This window comes from Cotesia typhae, unplaced genomic scaffold, assembly GCF_013202065.1.
Source record: "Cotesia typhae breed Kobodo isofemale line unplaced genomic scaffold, CoteBio_Ctyphae contig_119, whole genome shotgun sequence".
Taxonomy (NCBI): domain Eukaryota; kingdom Metazoa; phylum Arthropoda; class Insecta; order Hymenoptera; family Braconidae; genus Cotesia; species Cotesia typhae.
In genome coordinates this window covers 3075529-3098574 of record NW_027423712.1, presented here as the reverse complement: position 1 = coordinate 3098574, position 23046 = coordinate 3075529, and the positions used below count along the sequence as shown (strand labels likewise).

Genomic DNA, 23046 nt, shown 5'->3' with positions numbered 1-23046 from the left:
TCTTTTTTTTTTTTAATAAGGGAAACATCAAGAAAATTATTAGTGCCTTTTTACGGTTTTATATATTTTTCAGTGATCGTTAATTTTTTATCTTAAGTTTTTGGAGGAATTTTTAATAGTTTTTTGTTTCTGTAAATTTGTTCCGTCACATTTATCCATTAAATCATTTGTAATTGATCCAGTCATGTAGTATTATTATTTTTAAAATATATTTCAAAAGCGCCTACATTATGTATAGGGAAGACTATGGAGGTACCTCTACCCTCGATAATTAGAACCGACTAGGATTTCAAATTGTGCGCTTACGCGCGCGCTTCTATCCTGAACCAATAAGGAATCAGGGCCGATGTTTTCGAGTTATTTCGATCCTATAGTTGCTATAGGTAACCCGTGTAACCCAACTAATACGACCATCCGGCGCATGCGCGTATAATTTAAAATCTGTAGATTATTTATAAAAAAATTAAATAAAAAGATAAGAACGATCGAACAAATAATTTAATTAATCGAACAAATAAAAAAAAAAATAAGCTATCGATTAATAAAAAAAAAAACTTAGATTTGGTTTATGTTGCGCCAACTTATAAGAGTCAATTTATTTAATTTTTTGTAAATAAACAATAGTCGAACAAAAAAAATTATTGACGAAAAATTAAGAACAAACGACGGAAAACAATTAGTTAAAAAAAAAAAATTGCAAAAACTAATTTTTCATCGCCAGGTTCACATCGGTTGTTTGGCAAGCTCTGTAGGTATAATGTAATGCATTTGTATCTATATATATGTATTTCTATACATTCTTTAATATGAGAAGGGTTTAAGGTTTAGGGTTTTAGGTCACTTTTGCTGAAGACTCCAGGTATTATGCCTAAATTATATTTTGTATCACATAAATCTCAGTTACAATTTAAGGCGGTTACAACACTAAAAAAAAAAAAATAATAATGAAAAAAAAATGTGGAGCAGAGAGTGAGAGAGAGAATATGAGATAGTTAGTTGGTTGAGTATTCTGAACTCCAGCATCTACCTATATACTACTACAATTATATTAGTATGTATATATGTAAGTCGTGTGCGCTTGGAGTATGGAGTAAAAATAAAACCCAGGATAAAACTTCAAAATGGCGCAACTATTAAGTGTAAACACCCAATTTTTATGTATGTCAAGTGATTATTAAATAAAGTTAATAGTAATAATAATAATAACAACAATAAACAATAAAGCTATATGATTGAAACGTTTTTGAGGTGGGAAGAGGATAATTGTTATCTGAATGTTTACAGTCGAAATGTCAATCGCTCATTCATTGACAGGTAAATCAAGTTACACTACTCGTGTACCAACAAAATTTTTATATCATTAGTATTAATATTACAATCATTTTTTTATAAGTTAACTTGTAGTAAAATTTATTGTTGCAGTTTTTATTTAACTTGAATTTTTTATTAAATATTGGTTATATTTTATTTTTTTTTGTTTCAAGTTTTTTTTATTTAAATATTATTATTTTAAGTAGGTTGTATGTAATTGTAATTGAAACTAAAATTTTTATTTAATTGTTATTAGAGCGTTAATAGTAACATAATTAATAGTACACTAATTATATGTATTATATACTATTATTAACAGTAATATTTTAATTATATGCATACTCATACTTATCATTATGTTCGTATAGGGTCTGAACCCACTAAAATGGCTCAAAAACGAGTTGCTAGCAGTATGGGGTAAGTCTAATCATTATTTTACATTCTTAAACAATAAATATTGATAAAATTATTTTTGGTAATTATTTACAAGTGGGGTCTACCATTTTAATTTTTTTTTTTTGGACGAAATTTTTTTTTAATTTTGGTATATTTTTTTTTGTAAAATACATAAAAAATGAACAATTAAAAAAAAAAGTTAATTACCACTATTTTAACAAACTTTAAAAAAAAATTGTGATATTTAACTTTTTTTTTTATTGTTCGTTTTTTTATGTACTTTTCAAAAAAAAAAAAATAATTCAAAAAAAGATAAAATAGAAATTTTATCCAAAAACATTATTTTTTTACTGTTTATATTTTTATAATTTTTAAATAATTACAACATACAATATTAAAATACAAATATTATAACATATTTATCTATTTAATTTTTCTCTTAAACGAAAACAAAGTTGATATTAGAAAAGTCATCGGTAGGAATTTAATTTAACCTGGCTTGTGACTTTCACATCTTCAATTAGTAACTATTTTATTTTTTTAATAAAATATAATTTACTAGTAAACAATTATCTTTTAAAGTTTTAATGTGAAATAAAAAAATTTCTTACAATTTTGAATTGTGAATATGAAAAAATTTGTAATTTGAAGATAAATTGTATAATTTAAGAAATAACATAAACGTTGGAGAACAGAAAAGTAAATGTTTTAATTTATAAATAATTTAAAAATAAAGTACATAATATTATTAAGGTTGAAAGTCATAGGTATATCACAGAGTGGATGATGATTTTGTAGTGGGGGAAGTAATAGTTCCCCCTCGGCAGGACAGAACAACCCAACCGCGGTACATTATGCCACTATGGTGGAATCAGTCACTGGTAGAACGTGGGTGGTGACGAGTCACAGCTATCGGTTGTTTTTATTTTTATTATTTTATTTTTAATAGTATATATTTCAATTAAAATTTATATAATTATCGTGGTGTTGATACTATGTGCAATTTTTGATTAACTTGTGTTGTTTTTATTATTATTTGTGTTGTTTTCATTATTATTTGTGTTGTTATTATTATTTATCTATTATTTCTATTATGTTCAATGGTTAATTTAACATGCGGTTTTTACATAATAATATGAATAAATAAAACCTAATAGACCTGGTTTAAAAAAAAATAATATAAAAATATTAACACAAATTTAAATTTTATATATTTTGATAAAAACTTTTTATTAATTCACTCTTTGGAATCATTTATTAGGTATGAAAAAAGTTATGCAATTGTTTATATTAATAATTGTGCATATAAAGATGCCGTCAATTGATAGTGATATATGAATGTTCGCTCTACACAGTAATGCAAGTGAAAAAAAAAAATTTATACATATATACTATAAATATATTGTTCACGAGGTTAAAGACTGTAATATTTAGTTAATAATATTGTCAGTTTGTAAAACAATAATTTTGTGACACGTGTTTTATTTTATTACGAAAACAACCTTGTTAGTAAACATTTTTTGTAGTATAGAAGAAAGTGTTATGCTCTCTTGCATTGAGAAACTTAAAAATTGGAGCTTGATAAAGACTTTTTTTCTTTTTGTCTTTTTTTAAATCCAATTTAATTAATTTTATAGTTTCATCGGGCATTGGGAAAAAAATAGAACGGTAAAATAAAGTGTATTGTAAATATAATTAAAGAAAAAAGTGTTTAAAAGAAAAGATTTTAGACAAGTAGTGTGAAAATAAAGTGCTGTCGAATATTAGTAAATAAATAACTAAATATATACACATATATATGTGTATTGATATTTATATGGATTATGTATATAAATATATATAATATAATTTTAATAAGCCATCAAGATAGAGTATCCAAGTGACATGTACGGTGGTGGAACGGGTGGCACGGAGTATGGAGTAGGCCTCGGACCCGGTCCTTCACATTACGTTCCCCAAGCATCAAGTCACATAGCTTACCAATTGGGAACGACACCTCCACTAGTTGGGGGTCTACCACTTGGAGCTGGTGGGCCTCCTCCCGGAAGTCAGCTACTGTCTTACGGTCAAAACTTATCACCGCATCACGTACAACAGCCGCAAAATGACTCGTCGCAGTCGAAAAGACGGAGGTAAATTCTTGATGAATTTAAACCTAATGTTTTATATTTAATGTCAACATATAACTACTTTTTGTCTCATTATTTATTGTTTATCATTTATTTATAAAACAATCTTATTTTTTTATTTTATATTCCGTTTATTACATTTACGTTATATAATCTCAATATTATTAAAATTAAAACACTTGGTGAATCTCAATATACAACATAAAATAAACAATTTGTTTACATTTTTCAAACTTATTAATTGTCATAAAGTTATTTGGTTTTTAAATTTTAAAGATGATAATTTTATCTAAGACTAAAAATTATCATTATTAATGTTTTTTTTTTTTTTTTTTTTTTTTTTTTTTTTAAGATAAAATACTAATCAGTATCAAACTTACATATTAAAATTTGTAAATACCTTTTTTATCTACAAGTTGACATTGAAATTATAATAACGAATAAAATATTTGTATATTCATGTTATCTACATATGCAAGTTATGTTACATTTGTTTTTTTTTTCTTCTATCTTGAGAATCAACCAATTGTTATTATCATAAAATTTTTGATTGAATATAAATTCGTTTATCTGTATGTCTATTAATAATACTAATAATAATTAAAATAATATTGATAATAACGACGATAGAGATATGTGTTTAACATGTAACAATTTATCACGTTTACATACGATTCAATACCGATGTTTGTAAAAATGTTTTAAAACAAAATTTAACAGCCATAACAATATATACTCGATTGCAACTTGTGATATATTATAAACTACTAATATACATAAACTGTTATGGTTCTTAAATACAGTGTTATAAAAATTTTGTTTGCATATAAAATCAAATGATAGTAATATTGAGTTTAGTGTTATATTATATTTATATATAATAGAGAAATAAAAAAAGTTGTTTACAGAGAGATTTTCGTAATTTCTCTTGTGTATACATCACGTGGGAATTTATCAATGTGTGTTATATTAATGACAAATGTAAAACCCATTAGTTGTACAACATGTCACGTAGTAGAGATTTGCAGTTATCAATACATTTCATGGATTACTTGAAAGACAAATTTTGATTATTATCATTATAAGACAATTGTTCTTTGTAAATATATTAGTTATTTTTTTATTAATTCTTAAATATATTAACTCTGTTTATTAAAGTTTTTGACAAAATATTATGTTATATGTATATATTGTACATAATGCTGTTTATAAAGCTACTCACGCGACACGATAGTTGCCCGTAAAGTTTCATAATCAAATAGGAATGTATATCAGACTTAAGTTTACTATGTAAAGCTTTAATGTAAAACCAAATAATTTACATTTACTGTATATACATACTACATACATTCATAAATATATTTATTAAATACATAACAAATTATTTAAGTTTATTAAAAAATATGATATTTATTTATCAATAAATTAATAATACTGAAAGATATGATTAAATAATAATAATAATAATAATATTAACATTTATAAATGTGTAAGTGTAAGTTGTTAAAATGTTACTACTGATAAGTAATTAATTGATTAGAAATAGATATAAATCTGTTTAGTGACCAATGATGTAGCTGGAGAACGGATAAGAGGTATACGATGGTATATATGGTGTATATGGTATAGTAAGAAAGCATGTAGAGTCTACTTAGAGTCATGCACGGACCGCCCCTTTATACTTCTCAAGTGGCGAACTGTTTGACTCTTATAAAGTTAACGGGGTATCCACAGCCATTGCCAGACTATCTTTTTAATATGCAATACCTCTATCCATCGACTATAAAGCTATAAAATAAAAATAAATAAGTATAAAATAAAATGAAATAAAATAAATAAAAAAATAAATAAAATTATCTTTACGACGAATGTTGAATTTTAAATTTTTTATTTTCATCATTCTACCCGTTCAGTTCGTTGGGACGATTTTAGGGAATTTATTATTATTTTAAATTTTTATTTAAAAGTGAAAATTTAAGATTATCATAATAATGAATTGAATACATATATTCACAAAAGAATACAATAAGCATATAAATTGTATTATATTTTGGATCTTATAATAAGATTATATGCTTATGCTGAAAGTTTTTTTTTTTTTTTATTTTTTGTTAAATTTATGTATTTTCTTAATTTTTCCACAGGAATATATATAATAAGGAAAGAAAAAAAAAGTAGCTCCGAATTACAATAATCTTAACATAAGTTAGGACGAAAAAAAGAATACATTTAAGGTCAAAGTTGTTTTTGACCACTGACGACGATTATAAAGCATTCAATGTTAATATATTCGGGTAAATAAGATGCAAAGACGCGATTTAAGAAATTGAAATAAGAAGCAAAATAAGAGGAAAAGAAAGAAAGAGAGAAAAAGTGACCCTTCAAGACAACCCATGAAGATATAACAAAGAGATTGAATAAATTTTTTAGAGATGTTTCAAGAAAAGGATGTACAGATGTCATCGCCGGAAGAACTAGTTCGTTTTACTTAAAAATATGAAAGAAGAAGAAGAAGAAGAAGAAGAAGAAGAAGAAAAATAATTTTTAACTTTAAATAACAATAAAAAAAAAATAATAAAGTTGAATATATTTATATCAGAGCAAAGATTTATAAATAAAAAAGGAATTTAAAAAATAAAGACAATGAGAAAAGAGTATTGAGAAAGACTTCTAGTGTATAGACAAGAGACTTACCCGGATGTGCTCTCAGCTCTACACCCTCACAAAAGGGTAGCGGGGGGTCACGGGTACCCCAAGGAAAAGGATGCAACGACTCGACAGTGAAAAGAGATAGTAGGGATAGTACTGTAGGATATTTTAGTTCTTTTGCTTCTTCAGGGTCAAAACCGTGCATCACTTCTCCATCTTTCTCTTCTCTTATTTTCTCTTTCCATACTCTTTTATTCATTTTCTTTCTTTATTTATTTATTATATATTTTTTATATTTTTATTATTATTATTATTATTATTATTTTTTTTTTTTTGTATTACCAGATTTTTGTACAGTGGTGTTGAAGATGAACGAATAGTAGGATACTTCCCTTACAAGTATATCTTTACTTATTTATTTATTTTTTTTTTTTTGATCGTGGTTGAAATGTTTCAGCGGTAATGAGGATCGCTGATGGATTTACAACCGTCGATCCAATTGATGAGGCTTGTTATTCTGTACAACTATGTGCCGATCAACGGGATCTTTAGTGGACGAAGAACAAGCCTTAATCTTTATATACTATTTCTTTTATTTATCATTTGAATTCGTATGTACATTACAAGGAGATACTCAAATAAATAATAAATTACTTATAGTATTAACACCTATGTAATAAAATAATAATAATTTAATGTAATTAAAAAAAAAAAAATGAAATAAAATAAAATAAATAATTGGTTAAAAAATAATTAATCGTATTTTTATTTTTATTTCCTTGTTAAAAATTCAAATATATGTATTACTAATAAAAATAACAATGAACTATTTGTTTCAGATCTGACGAAGATGATCCTAGTGGAGGAAAATACCGAAGAATGGAAGACGACAACTTGCAGGACAAGGAAAGATTTGCTAGGTGAATATAAAAATTTATAGTTACAAACGTACTCATATAAATATAACAAATATAAGGAGTGATAGATAAAAATAATAACAATAATTTGTTGATAATTGATTGAGTTAAATTGATATTAATGAGGAGCAATTGTCGTTGATAATATAACTTTATAATTGTACCAATAGAGATAATAATAATTTTATGTAGATAAGTAGTATTGTATATATATATGGATGAGGATTTATATAGATGATTTGCCCATACCAGGCAATGTAAAGTCGATATAATATGTATAGAGGAATGAAAAGCCCTTGGCGGATCTCTGAGTTTGCCGTGGGAACATGAGATACGCTCTCGACATTCGACCGTCGACCGTCGACATATCTATTATTCACATGGCACATGGTTAATTCGCGTAGTCGTTTTGTCCCTGTAATTTCTTTTCAATAATCTAGATAACATTATATCATTTTTAGAGTTATAAATAAAAATATTATTTAAGAGTATATAATTTATGTCAGTAAGAGATTGGTGTAAAATTATAAAATTATATAATTATAAAATAATAAAATAATAGAAATAATAAGAATTGTATGGTCAAAGTTGCACCATGAATACTGGATATAATAATATTATAATACCATAAAGGTGTAGTATGATATAATGTCGCGAGTGAGCAAATGAGCGAGTGAGCAAGCAAAAGCATCACTTTTAAGTTAATAACGCTATTACTGAGCATCTTATCTTGCCGCGAGTAGTCTATACTGTACGGACTGTGCGGTCTGGTCATTTCTACTCTATCTTTATATTATTATTATTGTTATTATTATTATTATTATTATTATTATTATTATTGTTATTATTATTATTATTTATTATTGTTATTATTTTTCCACTCACCTTATTCAATTTGGTCCACCCTCTTATAAATTATATATTATACATTATATACTTTCTGTCTTTTTCTTTATGATTTTTTTTTTTTTTTTATAATATTACATTAGAAAAATAAATTAAAATTCATCTGGATGTTTTAGTTTTTATAATTATTAAAGACATAGAGAGTAATTCAACAGCAGGAATAATGATATATTTAATGATATTTTGTTGTGAATAGCAACTCTTCTTTACGCATTCCAGTGGTTAACCGACCAGTTCAAATGCAATCAGTTTTCATCACTATACATTTTTATTTTTATGTTTTTTATCACATTATCATATATAATAATATTATTAATAAAATTTAAATTGACTTAGTAGTTGATATAGTGACTGTTAAATGAATAGAATAAAAAATACAACTTTAAATATAAATACTAAGTACCTACAGCAGATATGTAATATTAAAGATGCAAAGGTATTTATACTAAAGTTAGATATACTCGATGGGCTTGAAGTACGCGAATAAGCAAAGTTTGATATACCGTATATCGTACACAGTATACCGTATATACCGTATACCATAGAACGGCTGACCTCTCACCTCAAAAGAGTCCTCTCACTTATTCTTTCTTTCTTTATTATTTATTCATATATAATACTATTATAAAGTTTATACTTGAGTATAGTAAAAATAAAATATTATCAAACAAAAAAAATCAATTATATATATATATACTAGCAGACCCGACAGACGTTATCCTGTACACACGTCGTTAATTCAAAAATTTCAAACATTCTTCAATAAACTGTAACAATCTGGACGGTTTTGATGAAAATTATTATCGTTTTTTAGGCACACTTCAAAACTCTTCAAACATCAATTTCTATTCGTAGTTAATATTTTAATTAGCACACGACTTGAACGAACACAATAATAACACAAAATTTCAAATATTTTTGTCAATTCGATCGCAGCGCCAACTGTCGGGACAAACTGAAATTAAAATAGAATAATATTTAATATTTGACGCTGCGATGGTAGCGCAGTCTACCGGATTCAATGTAAAACATTCCAAGATTAACAACTATTTATAAATTAAAAATTAGTTAAATAAATATTTTCCAGTAGACTAAATTGTGAATCTAAACCATCCTCGAATCCCCTTGAACTCACACAAAAAATTTCATCAAAATCGGTCCAGCTGTCTAAGAAGAGTTCAGTGACATACACACGCACACAAGAAATATATATATAAAGAAGAAGATATGTATATTATATCTATCATACTATTTATTTGGAGTGAGCCAACAGGTTGCTCCTTCAATACAAAATCCTTGAGATAGGTAAGGTATAAAGGTCGGAACAAATTTTATGATAGAGATAACGTGACAGAGAGATTTCCCAACTACTTATGTTCTTTACTCTAATATAAAGATGATAATAATAATAATTTAAATTTTATTTCAACAGCCGAGAAAATCACTGTGAGATTGAGCGTCGAAGAAGGAATAAGATGACAGCATACATTACTGAACTTTCCGATATGGTTCCAACATGCTCAACTTTAGCACGGAAACCAGACAAATTAACAATATTAAGGATGGCAGTTGCTCACATGAAAGCTCTCAGAGGTAAATTATTCTTTTTTTTTTTTTTTTATTTATCTTAAATATTTAATAAATTTTAACAGTCTAAATAATTATTTTATCTTTTAATTTTATCCATGCGAGAAATATCTTTTCATATACGTATATACTTTTTAATCAAATATTTATATTTCAGAATAAAAATATTTAACTTCCTGCTTGAAATATCAATTATATTCAAAGTTGAAATTTAGTCGACAATAATCTTTCACAAGCGATAAGTTATCCTCATTGGTTTTGCGATTTGGCACGTAGCCCGTTCACTCACTGAAATCAGTATATATTATAAGAGGAGACAAATACCAATTCGAACTTGACGATTCACTCAATTATGTTAATTAAAAAAAAAAAAAAAAGAAAAAAAAACTTTTTAAATTAAATTTTAGTTGAATAATAATAAAAAAAAAATAAAAAGAAAGCAGAATCACACTGAAAGGCACTAATTTACTTACAAAAAGTAACAGTGGGTGTGAGAGTATATGAATATCGAATGCAAAAGACACAATATATATACTTCCGGTGATGGAATGGGTGGAGTTACCGGTTGTCTTCTTTGGTTGAACATGCGTAACCACGTATATATACATGAACAATTATACATCTGAAGAATAGTGTGTGTAGATGCTTGTAGCTGGTAGCAGGTAGCGAGTAGATTGCTACGCGTATCGGTGAAGCGTCGCATTGTTTATAACCACTTCTCCTTTTTCCCGACAACTGTGCTACTGAATACAAATTGCCCCAAGAGAAGAGCTCTCTCTTACTCTTTATAACTCTTTACCTGATGGTTTCCAAGAGGGATAACCACCACACACATTTTATATGTATCCTAACACACACGTTTTACAATTACTTCAGGGAGAGAGTTTAGGATTGACGATTGCGAAAAGAAATAAAATAAGCATATTTTATTTTTTATTTATTTATTTATTTGCTTTTTGTCTTGTAATTGTGATGAAGACATATAAAAAGTAGATAAAAAAAAAAAAAAAAAAAAAAAATTCAATCATTTATAGGTATGTGTGGTAATGATTGGGATAAAAAAAATAATGTGTATAAAGTGTGATGGTAACGAAGGTCACGATCAGAGCCCTTACTTCCATAGATCTTGTTTCGAAGTCGTTAAAGTTCTTTTTCCTGGAATTTGTTGTATATCAGAGTCAAGATCACATATCGGTTGCGCTTTTGCTGCCTCCCAGGATCCTGTCCGCTTACCAATTCTGATCTTGCACTTAGATATTTTACTTATACAGGGTGTCTCTGAAGTGGCGGGAGTAATTGTTGGGGTCGATAGAGAAAAAAATACTGAATCGAAAGTTCCTGAGCCAAAAATTTTTTTGGGCCATAGAATTTGAGTTATGAATTAAAAACGATAGCCAATCAGAAGCGCGCTATTCGAGAAATGAAAATGAGCGGGGAAGTAGAGGAGACGCGAGAGTGAGATGCTGCAATAGCAGCTTACTCGCTCACACAAAGCCGAGCATGAGAGGGGATTGTGACGCTATGAGCCGAGTACGTAAGTGTGAATGAGTGGATGTATGAGGTCGCAAGCGGACGGCTTAATGTATGAGTGTGTGTCCGTGTATCGCAGCATTATTGGAGGCGTTGTAACGCTGAATTAAAGCTAACCGGGTACTCTAAGACAGAGGAAAAATTTTAATTTTTATTTTTATTCGAAAAAATTTAATAAAAAAATAAAAAGGCCCAAGATTTAACCAGACCCACAGAAACGGAGAGTAAATTTTTAATTCTCATTTATTTTGCTGGGGATTATTTTCAAATACAAAAAAAAAGGCTAAGATTCAACTGGAATCCAAAAAGAGATGGATGAAAAAAATTTTATTTTTATTTTTAATCAGCAAAATTATTTTTCTTTAAAAAAGAGCCCAATCTCGACTGGAGCAAGAAAAAATGATTGAAAAATTTTATTATTAATTTTCAATCAACAAAATTATTATAAAAAAATAAATGGGCCCAAGTCTCAACCGGACCCAAACAAACGGATAAAAATTTTTATTACTTACTTAATTTGCTGGAAATTATCTTTAAAAACGAAAAAATGCCCAAGACTCGATCGGATCCAAAAAAATAACAGTACAAAAATTTTTTCCTTATTTTCAATCAGCAAAATTGTTTCTTTTAAAAAAGGCCCAATCTCGACTGGAGCAAAAAAATGATTAAAAATTTTATTATTAATTTTCAATCAACAAAATTATTTAAAAAAACATAGTCCGCAGACTCAACCGGACCCAAACAAACAGATAGATAGTTTTAATTACTTATTTATTTTGATGGGAATTATTTTAAAAACGAAGAAAATCGCCCAAGACTCGACCGGACCCAAAAAAAAAAAAATAAATTGAAAAATTTTGTTTTCATTTTCAATCAGCCAAATTAATTTCTTTTCGAAACAAGGCCCAATCTCAAACAGACTAAGAGAAACTAATTAAAAAATTTTATTTTTTATTATTAATCAAATATTATTTAAAAAAGAAAATAAGCCACAGACTTAACCGGACTTAAACAAACGGATAGAAAATTTTTATTACTTACTTAATTTGCTGGAAATTATCTTTAAAAACGAAAAAATGCCCAAGACTCCATCAGACCGAAAGGGAGATGAATAAAAAATTTTACTATTCATTTTTAATCATCATAATTAACTTTTTTATAATAAAAGGCTCAATTTCGACCGGACCCAGAAAAAATGATCCAAAAATTTTATTTTTTATTGTTGATCATCAAAACTAATTAAAAAAACAAATGAGGCCCTAGACTCAACTGGACCCAAACAAACGGATAAATAATTTTTATTACTTATTTATTTTGCAGGAAATTATTTTTGAAAACGATAAAAATGCCCTAGACTCGACCAGACCCGAAATAAAATAAATTGAAAATCTTTGTTTTTCTATTTTTAATCAGCAAAATTATTTTCCTTTGAAAAAGGGCCTGATCTCGACTGGAGCAAGAAAAAATAATTGAAAAGTTTTATAATGAATTTTTAATCAACAAAATTTTTTAAAAAAGAAAATAGGCCCCAGACTTAACTGGACCCAAACAAACGGAAAGAAAACTTTTATTCCTGTTTTTTTGTTGGGAATTATTTTTCGAAACAAAAAAATTGCCCAAGACTCGACCGGACCCGAAAAAGATAAATCGAAAAATTTTATTTCTAAATATTAATTAACTAAATTATTAAGAAAAAAAAAAATAGACCCAAGACGCAGCAGGACCCAAATAAACGGATAGAAATTTTTATTACTTGATCACCAAGATTAATTTTCCTTGAAAAGAAAGGCCCAATCTCAAACAGACTTCGAATAACTGATTGAAAAATTTTATTATCAATTATTAATTAACAACATTATTCTTAAAAAAAAATTAATAGGCCCCAGACTCAATCGGACCCAAACAAACGGATCGAAAACTTTTATTTCCCATTCATTTTGCTAGGAATTATTTTTAAAAACGAAAAAATGCCCAAGACTCGACCAGAGCCAAGAATAGAAGAATGCAAAAAAATTTATTTTCTCTTTTCAATAACAAACAAAAATTTATTGAACAAAAATCAGCCTAATCTTGACAAGACGATAAAAACTGATTGAAAAAATTTATTATCAATTATTAATTGACAAAATTATTTCAAAAAAGAAAATAGGCCCCAGACTCAACCGGACCAAAACGAACAGATAGAAAATTTTTATTACTTATTTCTTATGCTCGGAAATAATTTTTGAAAACAGAAGGAATTGCCCAAGACTCAACCGGACCCAACCAAACGGATGGAAAACTTTCATTTCTCATTTATTTTGCTGGGAATTATTCTGTAAAATAATTTTTCAATTAATCGTCAGGTAAAATGTCAAAAATAAATTAAAACAAACATTGAACTCAAGTCCCAATAATTTTGATATTTTAATTAAAATTATTTTTTAATTAATTGACAGGTAAAATGTCAAATAAGGAATTGAAAAAAAAAATCGCTCTCGAGTCCTGATAATTTTGATATTTTTATTAAAATTATTTATCAGTTAATTAACAAGCGAAATGTCAAATGATAAATTAAAAAAAAAAATTGAACTCAAGTCCGAATAATTTTGATATTTTTAATAGAATTATCTATCAGTGAATTAACAGGTAGAATGTCAAATTATAAATTAAGAAAAAAATTGAACTCAAGTCCGAATAATTTTGATATTTTTATTAGAATTATCTATCAGTGAATTAACAGGTAGAGTGTCAAATTATAAATTAAGAAAAAAATTGAACTCAAGTCCGAATAATTTTGATATTTTTATTAGAATTATCTATCGGTGAATTAACAGGTAGAATGTCAAATTATAAATTAAGAAAAAAATTGAACTCAAGTCCGAACAATTTTGATATTTTTATAAAAATTATTTTTAATTAATTGACAGGTAAATAAATAATAAATTAAAAAAAAAAAAATTGAACTCAGGTCCTGATAATTTTGATATTTTAATTAAAGTTGTTTATCAATCAATTGACTGTTAAAATCCTGAATAATAAATTAAAAATAAATCGCACTCATGTTCTCATAATTTTGATCTTATAATTGAAATAAATTTCTAATGAATTGACGGGTAAAATCCCAAGTATCAAATTAAGTAGTAATCGCACCCAAGCCCTGATAATTTTGATATTTTAATTTAAATTATTTATCACTTAATTGATAGGTAAAATGTCAAATGATAAATTAACAAAACATTGAATTCAAGTCCTTATAATTTTGATATTTCAATTTAAATATTCTTTTTATTCACTGACAGGTAAAATGTCGAAGAAAATATGAAAAAGAAATGGCATTCACGTTTTAGTAATTTTGATATTTTAGTTTCCCTTTTTCTTAGCAAAGAAATCATTTCAAAAAAATCTACAGGTGTTTCGGCAGTTCAAGGATAACTTTACTTTAATGTTATTAGTTTGCATTCACATCATTACACTTTACTCCTTTTATTAAGCAATTAAGATTCCAGTTGAATCTTAGCCTTTTTTTTTTTTGTATTTGAAAATAATCCCCAGCAAAATAAATGAGAATTAAAAATTTACTCTCCGTTTCTGTGGGTCTGGTTAAATCTTGGGCCTTTTTATTTTTTTTTATTAAATTTTTTCGAATAAAAATAAAAATTAAAATTTTTCCTCTGTCTTAGAGTACCCGGTTAGCTTTAATTCAGCGTTACAACGCCTCCAATAATGCTGCGATACACGGACACACACTCATACATTAAGCCGTCCGCTTGCGACCTCATACATCCACTCATTCACACTTACGTACTCGGCTCATAGCGTCACAATCCCCTCTCATGCTCGGCTTTGTGTGAGCGAGTAAGCTGCTATTGCAGCATCTCACTCTCGCGTCTCCTCTACTTCCCCGCTCATTTTCATTTCTCGAATAGCGCGCTTCTGATTGGCTATCGTTTTTAATTCATAGCTCAAATTCTATGGCCCAAAAAAATTTTTGGCTCAGGAACTTTCGATTCAGTATTTTTTTCTCTATCGACCCCAACAATTACTCCCGCCACTTCAGAGACACCCTGTATAAGTTTTGTATATGTTATTAATACATCGTATATACATATATAATTAAAAAAAAATTATTTTGTTAATATTATTTTTTTTTTTTTTTTTGCCAACAGGTACAGGTAATACAAGTGCTGATGGAACTTATAAACCTTCATTTCTTACGGATCAAGAATTGAAGCATTTAATATTGGAAGCTGCGGATGGTTTTCTTTTCGTAGTAAGCTGTGATACTGGCCAAATAATTTATGTATCAGACTCTGTTGCACCAGTTTTAAATTATTCCCAAAGTGAATGGTACGGTTCAAGTTTATATTCTCAAGTACATCCGGATGATACGGAAAAGGTTCGTGAACAATTGAGTGCTTCAGAACCTCAACATGCCGGTAGGATACTTGATCTTAAAACTGGAACTGTTAAAAAAGAAGGACATCAATGTACGTATGATTTATTTATTTATTTATTTATTCAATTTATTTCATTTATTGTTTATGTATTATTTTGTTTTATTTTATTTTATTTTGTATAGCTTCTGTGAGACTGAGTATGGGATCGAGAAGAGGCTTTATATGTCGTATGAAGGTTGGTAATCTCCAGACCTCGGGCGATATGGCTGCGGCACAGGGATTACATCGTTTGAAACAGAGAAATTCACTGGGACCACCGGCGAGAGATGGACAAAGTTACGCCGTTGTTCACTGCACGGGGTACATCAAAAATTGGCCCCCCACTGGTGAGTTTCATAAGGGTCTTTCGACCATATTATTCCATTGTTCCTATCGGCATTTTATTAAAAACTTTTATTATTTTTATTATTTTATTTTTTACATATATCATATTTTATAGATACTTGTATTAGTTGTTCATAATTCTGTTTATTGAGTAATTATTTGCGTACAAGTTAATATTGCACTTAGTAATAGTAAAAAATAATAATATTAAAACGAAAAATAACTTAAAAAAAAAATATTGATACATACATAGATACATAAAAGCCAACAGGGAACGGTGGTTAATATATTATTCTACACTGTAGGTGATTTTGTTCCCCCGTGTGTACCAGGTGTGGGTTTAGGTGACAGAGGTGTTCAAGCTAGCGCGGATGGTGTTGTTTCAGAAGATGTTACCTCACGTTGCTGTCTGGTCGCTATTGGACGATTACAAGTTACTAGTACCCCAAATACAAGTGACTTGACTGGTGGTAATAGCAATAATGGTAATAATTAATAATATAAATTGATTAAATTTATTTTTATGTATCGTAGAATAATAATAAATCAATAAATAATTTATTTTTATATTTTTTCAATAGAATTTATTTCACGGCATTCTGCAGAAGGTAAATTTACGTTTGTTGATCAAAGGGTTGGTAATATATTAGGATACGTACCGACAGATCTTTTAGGCCATCAATGTTATGAATTTTTTCATCAAGAAGATTTACCACATATGCGAGAAAGTTTTGATCAAGGTAGTTTTATACTATATTAAATAAATTTAAAAATATAATCATCGTATAATATTATTTTTTGTTTGTTTATTTTACAGTGTTAAAACTCAAAGGACAAGTAATATCTGCTGTATATCGGTTTCGGGCTAAAAATCGAGACTGGGTATGGTTGAGAACATCTGCTTTTGCATTTTTAAATCCTTGCTCACAAGAAGTTGAGTATATCGTCTGCACAAATACAACTGCTAAGTAAGTAATAGAAAAATAGTTGTAAGTAGAAATAATAATAATAATAATAATACCAATGACGATGATGATAATTTCATTATCTACAGATCACTTCATCCTGCCAGTGATACGCAAGTAGCAGCAACAGCACCAGCCCCTGCACCAGAGAGTGAACCGGTAACTCCTTATGGTCATCATAGTTTGGATTATTCATTGCAACGACATCACTCTAGAGAACCAATGTACCCTACCCATCATATGATGCAACAACAACATCCAGTAGCTGTTGCAGCTATTGCTTCAGGACCGCCACAACAGCCTAGACCAGCCAGCAATCAAAATCAAGTTTATCAAGGATATGAAACAACTCATTCGCCAATAACGTATAATTCACCTAATCAACAGAATTCATCATCAGTATTAAACCGGATGCAAAAACCTGCTAATACATCACCATCGCCAATACAACAACCATGGAATATTGGTCGACAGGTAATTAATTAACAAAAAATATTTATCTATTTATTAATTTATTTATTTATTAATTTAATACTTATGTATTTATTTTAAAATAACAGCAGCCAGTAACAGAGGGATATCAATACAGTCAATTGAGTCCGTCTAGATCGCCAAGTGGACCCACTTATACACAATTAAGTAGTGGCGCTAGAACACCTGCCTCACAATACCATTCAGTTACGACAGTGCCTAATAATCCAAGTAATTTTTTTTTTCTAATATAACTCTTTATAATAATGGTAACCGGAGTCTATATTCTCGGACAAAATATCCCCGACAAACTATTCTTAAAACAAAATATCCTCAGGATAAAATATCTTTTGTCAGAATATCTTAAAATTCATTAAAAAAGAAGTTTAAAAAACAAAATATTATAATGTCAAAAAAGATACACAAAAACCATGTTAAAAAGGCGCAACACGATTACCCGCGTCTGTGTTAGTCTAATATCGAATAAACACACACAATTTAATTCTTAAAATTATCCATATTTTGTCCAAGGATTTTCCGTCCATGGATATTATGACTGGAGGATTTTTTGTCATATGGATATTTTGTCCGAGGATATAGAATCATACATAATATATCATAAGTACTATATTGATATTATTATTATTTATTTTAACCAGGTATGTGGGCTTGGCAAGCCCAACAGCATCAAGCACAACAACAAGATGCTGGACAATCTAATCCACAAGTGACAGGTCAACCTCAATCCTCACATGGTCCTCAAGTTGGTCCTGGACCGCATCAACCTCACCAGTCTCACCAACCTCACCAACCTCACCAACCTCATCAACCTCATCAACCACAGGAGCTCTCTGATATGTTACAAATGCTCCAAGAGCAAGGTGGAGCGTCTGGATTTGAAGAATTAAATATGTTTAACACGAATTTTGAGTAGCGATAATTAAAAACTCTATAAATTATCAATAATTATTAATGATATTTAAATTTCGTAGCTTTGTGCTGTCGAGTATTTTTAAGTATTGAATTCAAAAACTTTACTTAATTTATTGTATTTTTATTTTTTTCACCGGGAGAGATACTCTCTAGAATCACTTAATTAATTAATACTCCCGTATCTGTCACACCAAAAGGTCTGTAAGTAGCTTTTAAAAAGTTATATTATGCATTGATTAAATCGTACGACCGTTTAGATGAAAATAATAAACAAATTAAATCAAAAAATTATAAGTTGACTTTAAGACACGCACATTTTCATTCCAATTTATTATAGAATAAATCGAGTATATGATGACAAAAAATAAAATAAAATAAACAAATTTTTTTTAAATTCATTCTGATCTAAGAAGATTAAAAGATTATCATATGAATGATATTATTTTTATTATTACCTTTAATTAAGTAGAAAAACAATTTGTGATGTAAAAATTTTTTTAATTATTTCAAAAGGTATTGCATCAAAAAATATTCCATTTCAAAATAAAAGAATAGTGGTTAATATTATTATCATTTTCTAGAGTATGATATTAGTATAATAATTTTTAAGTTTTAATTTAATAAAAAAAAAAAAATCTCAACGCCTGGTCTCTATGTAATCATAATAATTTAAATTAAAGCTTAAAAATAGCAAAATATGACTAGCTTAAAATAATTATTACTACAATAATAATAATAATAACAATAATAATAATTATAATAATTATGATTTTAATTAGATATTTGTAATTTAAACAGTGCAATCATCTATGACAAATACCTAAAAAAAAAAAAAAAATTGTTTAAATAACAGAAATGTACAAAATTACAAAACTCATTTTGCTTGTCTGTATAACAAAATTTTTAGGTATTATTAATTAAGAATCAAAAATAATATTGACATCAAAAAGAAAAAAAAAACATTTAAAAAACTAAGTATAGATAATGTTACCGCCTATAAGAAATTAACGAATAAGTGATCACGCGTGATTTGTTGCATTTGTACATGTTTAGCAATTTTTCGGATGATATAAAAAAAAAACAAACTAGCATATCATAGTAGTAAAAGAAAAGAAAAATGAAAAAAAGAAATTAAATTAAAAAGAAAAAAAATTTTTTCACCAATGTACGGGTTATGAATATGAGTTGTACTTTTTTTCCAAGTCATCTTGCAGTATTATTTCCACTATACCTTTAGTGACACTATCCTTAATTGTATTGTTTTGAAATAATGTCAAAAAGTTGAAAGCTTTTATTTCGTCAAGATCATCAACAATTTTCTTTATGTCATCAATAATACACTCAATAACTCCATTTTTTTACTATTTACAATTATATAAATTCAAGTTATGGAAAAAAAACGTCAAACGAGAAACAAGACTTTTGAAATAAAATTTTTTTTATTTATAAATTCATTTTATTATTCTAATATTACGATCAGCAGTCAGCTTTTTAATAAGCAAGTTGTCAACTAATTTGCTTTTTTTATTATTTTTAATTATTGTTTTTTCTTTAGCTTCCATAGCTATTCGCTTTAATTTTTGTGATTTCTTTTTTAGTTTTCTGTTTCTATTTTGATCAGTTGTGGTGAGCTCAGATTTTCCTTTCGGATCCCCACGACTTTTCGCTAAAAAAATAAAGAAAAAAATATATAGAAATATTTTCAAATGAAATAAAATAAATAAATTTCATAAGAGTAAGATTCAGTAAACAGCCGTAAAAATATACCTTGAACTTCTTCAGGGGCCAAAAGTGTTCCATCAGCAGTTGCTACTGGGGCTACTTCTTCCATATTTATGGCAGGTACATTGCTGATAATTTTAAGATCTGGTTGAGCCTGTTAAATAAAATAAAAATAAAATAATATGATATTTAAAAAAAAAAGAAAAATTAAAGTATGATAATAAATTACCTGTTTTGGAGTGCAATGATTGTTTGATAAAGCATCCAATTGTCGAAACAAGCACTTGAAATCCTCACGAATAACATCTAATTTTACTAATTCGTCACCGAATTGTACATATTCGTCATCTTGATGCTCTGAATTGTTAGGAGCATTTGATTGCTTTTGTTTTAAATAAGAATCTTCATAAATCTCAGCTAAACTCTTTTTACTCTTTTCTTGATCCATAACCAATTTTTTCTTATACTCCGTTGGAGTTTCAATGGGTTTTAATTTTCTCTGAACATCATCCCAAGCGTTATCTTTAATGCGTTGTTTTATTATGTCTTCAAGTTTGACATTTGTTGTTTCTGTCATTACCGGAGCTGGTCTTGATCCTACATCATAATCAAGATAATCTTCAAGTAACGCATCTGTTGGACGATCGTCGCCTTTTGTTTCACCCTTTAACGACCATGTTTTTTCTTTGATATTTTCTGTTTCGAGTTGTGCTATTTTTTTCTCAGCTCTTTCAGTACGTAAATCAAGTGATGATTTCATATCTGTTTCCATATCTTCGTCTTTCATACGTGAATTGTTATTATCATCATCATCATCGTCATTATCATCATCAGAATTTGAATCCATGCTAAATTTGACTCGTTTATTTTTACCATCAACTTTTTTAGTTATTTTTCTTTTTTCACTTTTAAAATCATCTTCATCTTCAATCTCTTCATTACAATCATCAATACTGTCATCAGTATTGTCAGAGTCATTATCATTATTCGAGGTTATCTTATTTTGAGTTATATCATCATCTTCGCTTTCTGGATTGTCGAAAAAATCTGCATACTTGATATCCTTGGCATTATCGTCGTCGTCGTCATCATCATCATCATCATCCTCATCATCTTCACTAGGATAATTATTAAATAAATCAATAGATTCTTCATCAGAGTCATGATCTAAATTTGAATCTGATTTCTTAGTAAATTCTTTTTTATCTTCATTATTAAGAAATTTATCAAGCTCACTTAATTTAAAAAACTTATCATCAACAATAGATGGTTTATTTTTTTCGCGTTTTCGTTTAGATGTTTTCGTTTTTTCATTATTTGGTAATTTAATTTCAATTTGATTGTTTGAATCAACCTGTTCATCATCTTCAGAAAAGTTTTCATCATAATGAGAAAGTTTTTCCTCTTGATTATCATCATGGTCATCATTGCGGTCATCGTCATCATCATCATCATCATCATCGTTAACGTCATTTTTTTTCTTCGTACCTGATAATTTTAATAAATTATTTTTCGCTGTTATATTACCAATTTCTACGATTAAATCTTGAATAACTGATTCGTTTTGTAATTCCAATTGTTGCCAAATATTTTCTTCATCAACATCTTCGATTACGAGTTTAGGCAATGTGTAAATACAATTGTTTGAATTATTTGTAATTGTATACTCAATTGTTTTTTCCCTCGTAAAATCATATAAAATTTTAAGATTTTTTCGTAATTCCAACTCGACATCATCTTGAACACTATAATAAACTTTTATTATTTCTTTAATATTGACAACTTAAACTAATTTATTGTTGATAAATAATATTTTATAATCATAAAAAAATGCACAGTAACATACCTTAAGAATTTTTCCGGTTTCTCAGTATTTGCATCTACCGTCGACAGAACTTGAGCTATAATGTCACTTTTTTTCATCTTATTTTATTTTTTTTAATTAACTTGGTATAATTTTGTAGCATACAATATTAATACTGTAATATTATTAATTGAGGTGTAAAAACACGTGGTTGTATTTATGATCCAAGATATTTATTGGGATCGTTAGGATTCGGCTAGTGCAGTGATTTAGAAATGACAGTAACAAAATTATCATGCAGATGGCAGTAAGTCTTTATTCTAAAGTAAAACGATGTGTAGTTAATAATCGCTAAATCTTTTAGATGGTGTTGTTCTGCTAAAACTATAAAATCGTAATGACACTGAAGTTAGCAGACATTAAAAATTATTTTAAAATTTTATAATAATGCAATTATTAAAAAAAAAAATTAATTACAAAGTTTCAAATGTGAAAATTAATAAAAATTATAAGTGAAAATTTTTAGAAGCATTTTTTATTGTAATTGATTTATTAAAAAAATTTTTTAAATTAACAGCTGGCTGCTAACTTCAGTATTATAAGTCGTAATAATAATAATATTAATAATAATGGTTGTATAAATTGGAATTTGTGTAGATGTCTATTAACTTATACCTAACCAGATTTAAGCAAATGTAGGTATATATTTGAATGTATGAGTGTATTACTATATTACTAAGTTGTATATAATGTATACGTACATGTGTGAGAGGTAATAATGTATATAGAAGTGAGTAAATGTAAAATAGTGTGGTGAGAGGGTGAATAGGTGTGTTGGAAAAAGATAATTTACGAACTTACACTAGAAATAAACATCATAACTTTAGCACTTTACAAGTGAATATGAGTATGAGTATGAGTTGAGTAGGAATAGGAGAAACAGAAACGGGAGGGACGCGAAGA

The 23046-nt window shown here is 27.7% G+C and overlaps 2 protein-coding genes across 6 annotated transcripts; one reads left to right on the top strand and one right to left on the bottom strand.

The window, feature by feature from the left end:
* Positions 1-972: 972 nt before the first annotated feature.
* Positions 973-19732, top strand: Tgo (Aryl hydrocarbon receptor nuclear translocator homolog tgo). 5 transcript variants are annotated; one of them, XM_074246210.1, is made up of 12 exons: positions 973-1314; positions 1680-1728; positions 7325-7405; positions 9741-9901; positions 15574-15894; positions 15987-16190; positions 16494-16673; positions 16770-16928; positions 17006-17156; positions 17243-17627; positions 17714-17855; positions 18284-19732. In XM_074246210.1, exons 1-12 carry the CDS (start codon positions 1275-1277, stop codon positions 18556-18558), a joined length of 2148 nt encoding a protein of 715 aa, XP_074102311.1. In that variant the 5' UTR covers positions 973-1274; the 3' UTR covers positions 18559-19732. The 5 variants fall into 5 exon arrangements, with proteins under 5 accessions (XP_074102311.1, XP_074102298.1, XP_074102307.1 ...); XM_074246197.1 differs by lacking the exons at positions 973-1314; positions 1680-1728 and adding an exon at positions 2901-3839 and having other exon boundaries at positions 16494-16658; XM_074246206.1 differs by lacking the exons at positions 973-1314; positions 1680-1728 and adding an exon at positions 2906-3839 and having other exon boundaries at positions 16521-16673.
* Positions 19733-19976: 244 nt separating this feature from the next.
* On the bottom strand, positions 19977-22361 carry LOC141529595 (U3 small nucleolar ribonucleoprotein MPP10). Its single transcript, XM_074246225.1, has 4 exons — positions 22126-22361; positions 20509-22024; positions 20325-20433; positions 19977-20223 (listed from the first exon to the last, which is right to left on the bottom strand). The coding sequence occupies exons 1-4, from the start codon at positions 22200-22202 to the stop codon at positions 20009-20011; spliced, it is 1917 nt and encodes a 638-aa protein (XP_074102326.1). The 5' UTR covers positions 22203-22361; the 3' UTR covers positions 19977-20008.
* Between the last annotated feature and the right edge of the window lie 685 nt (positions 22362-23046).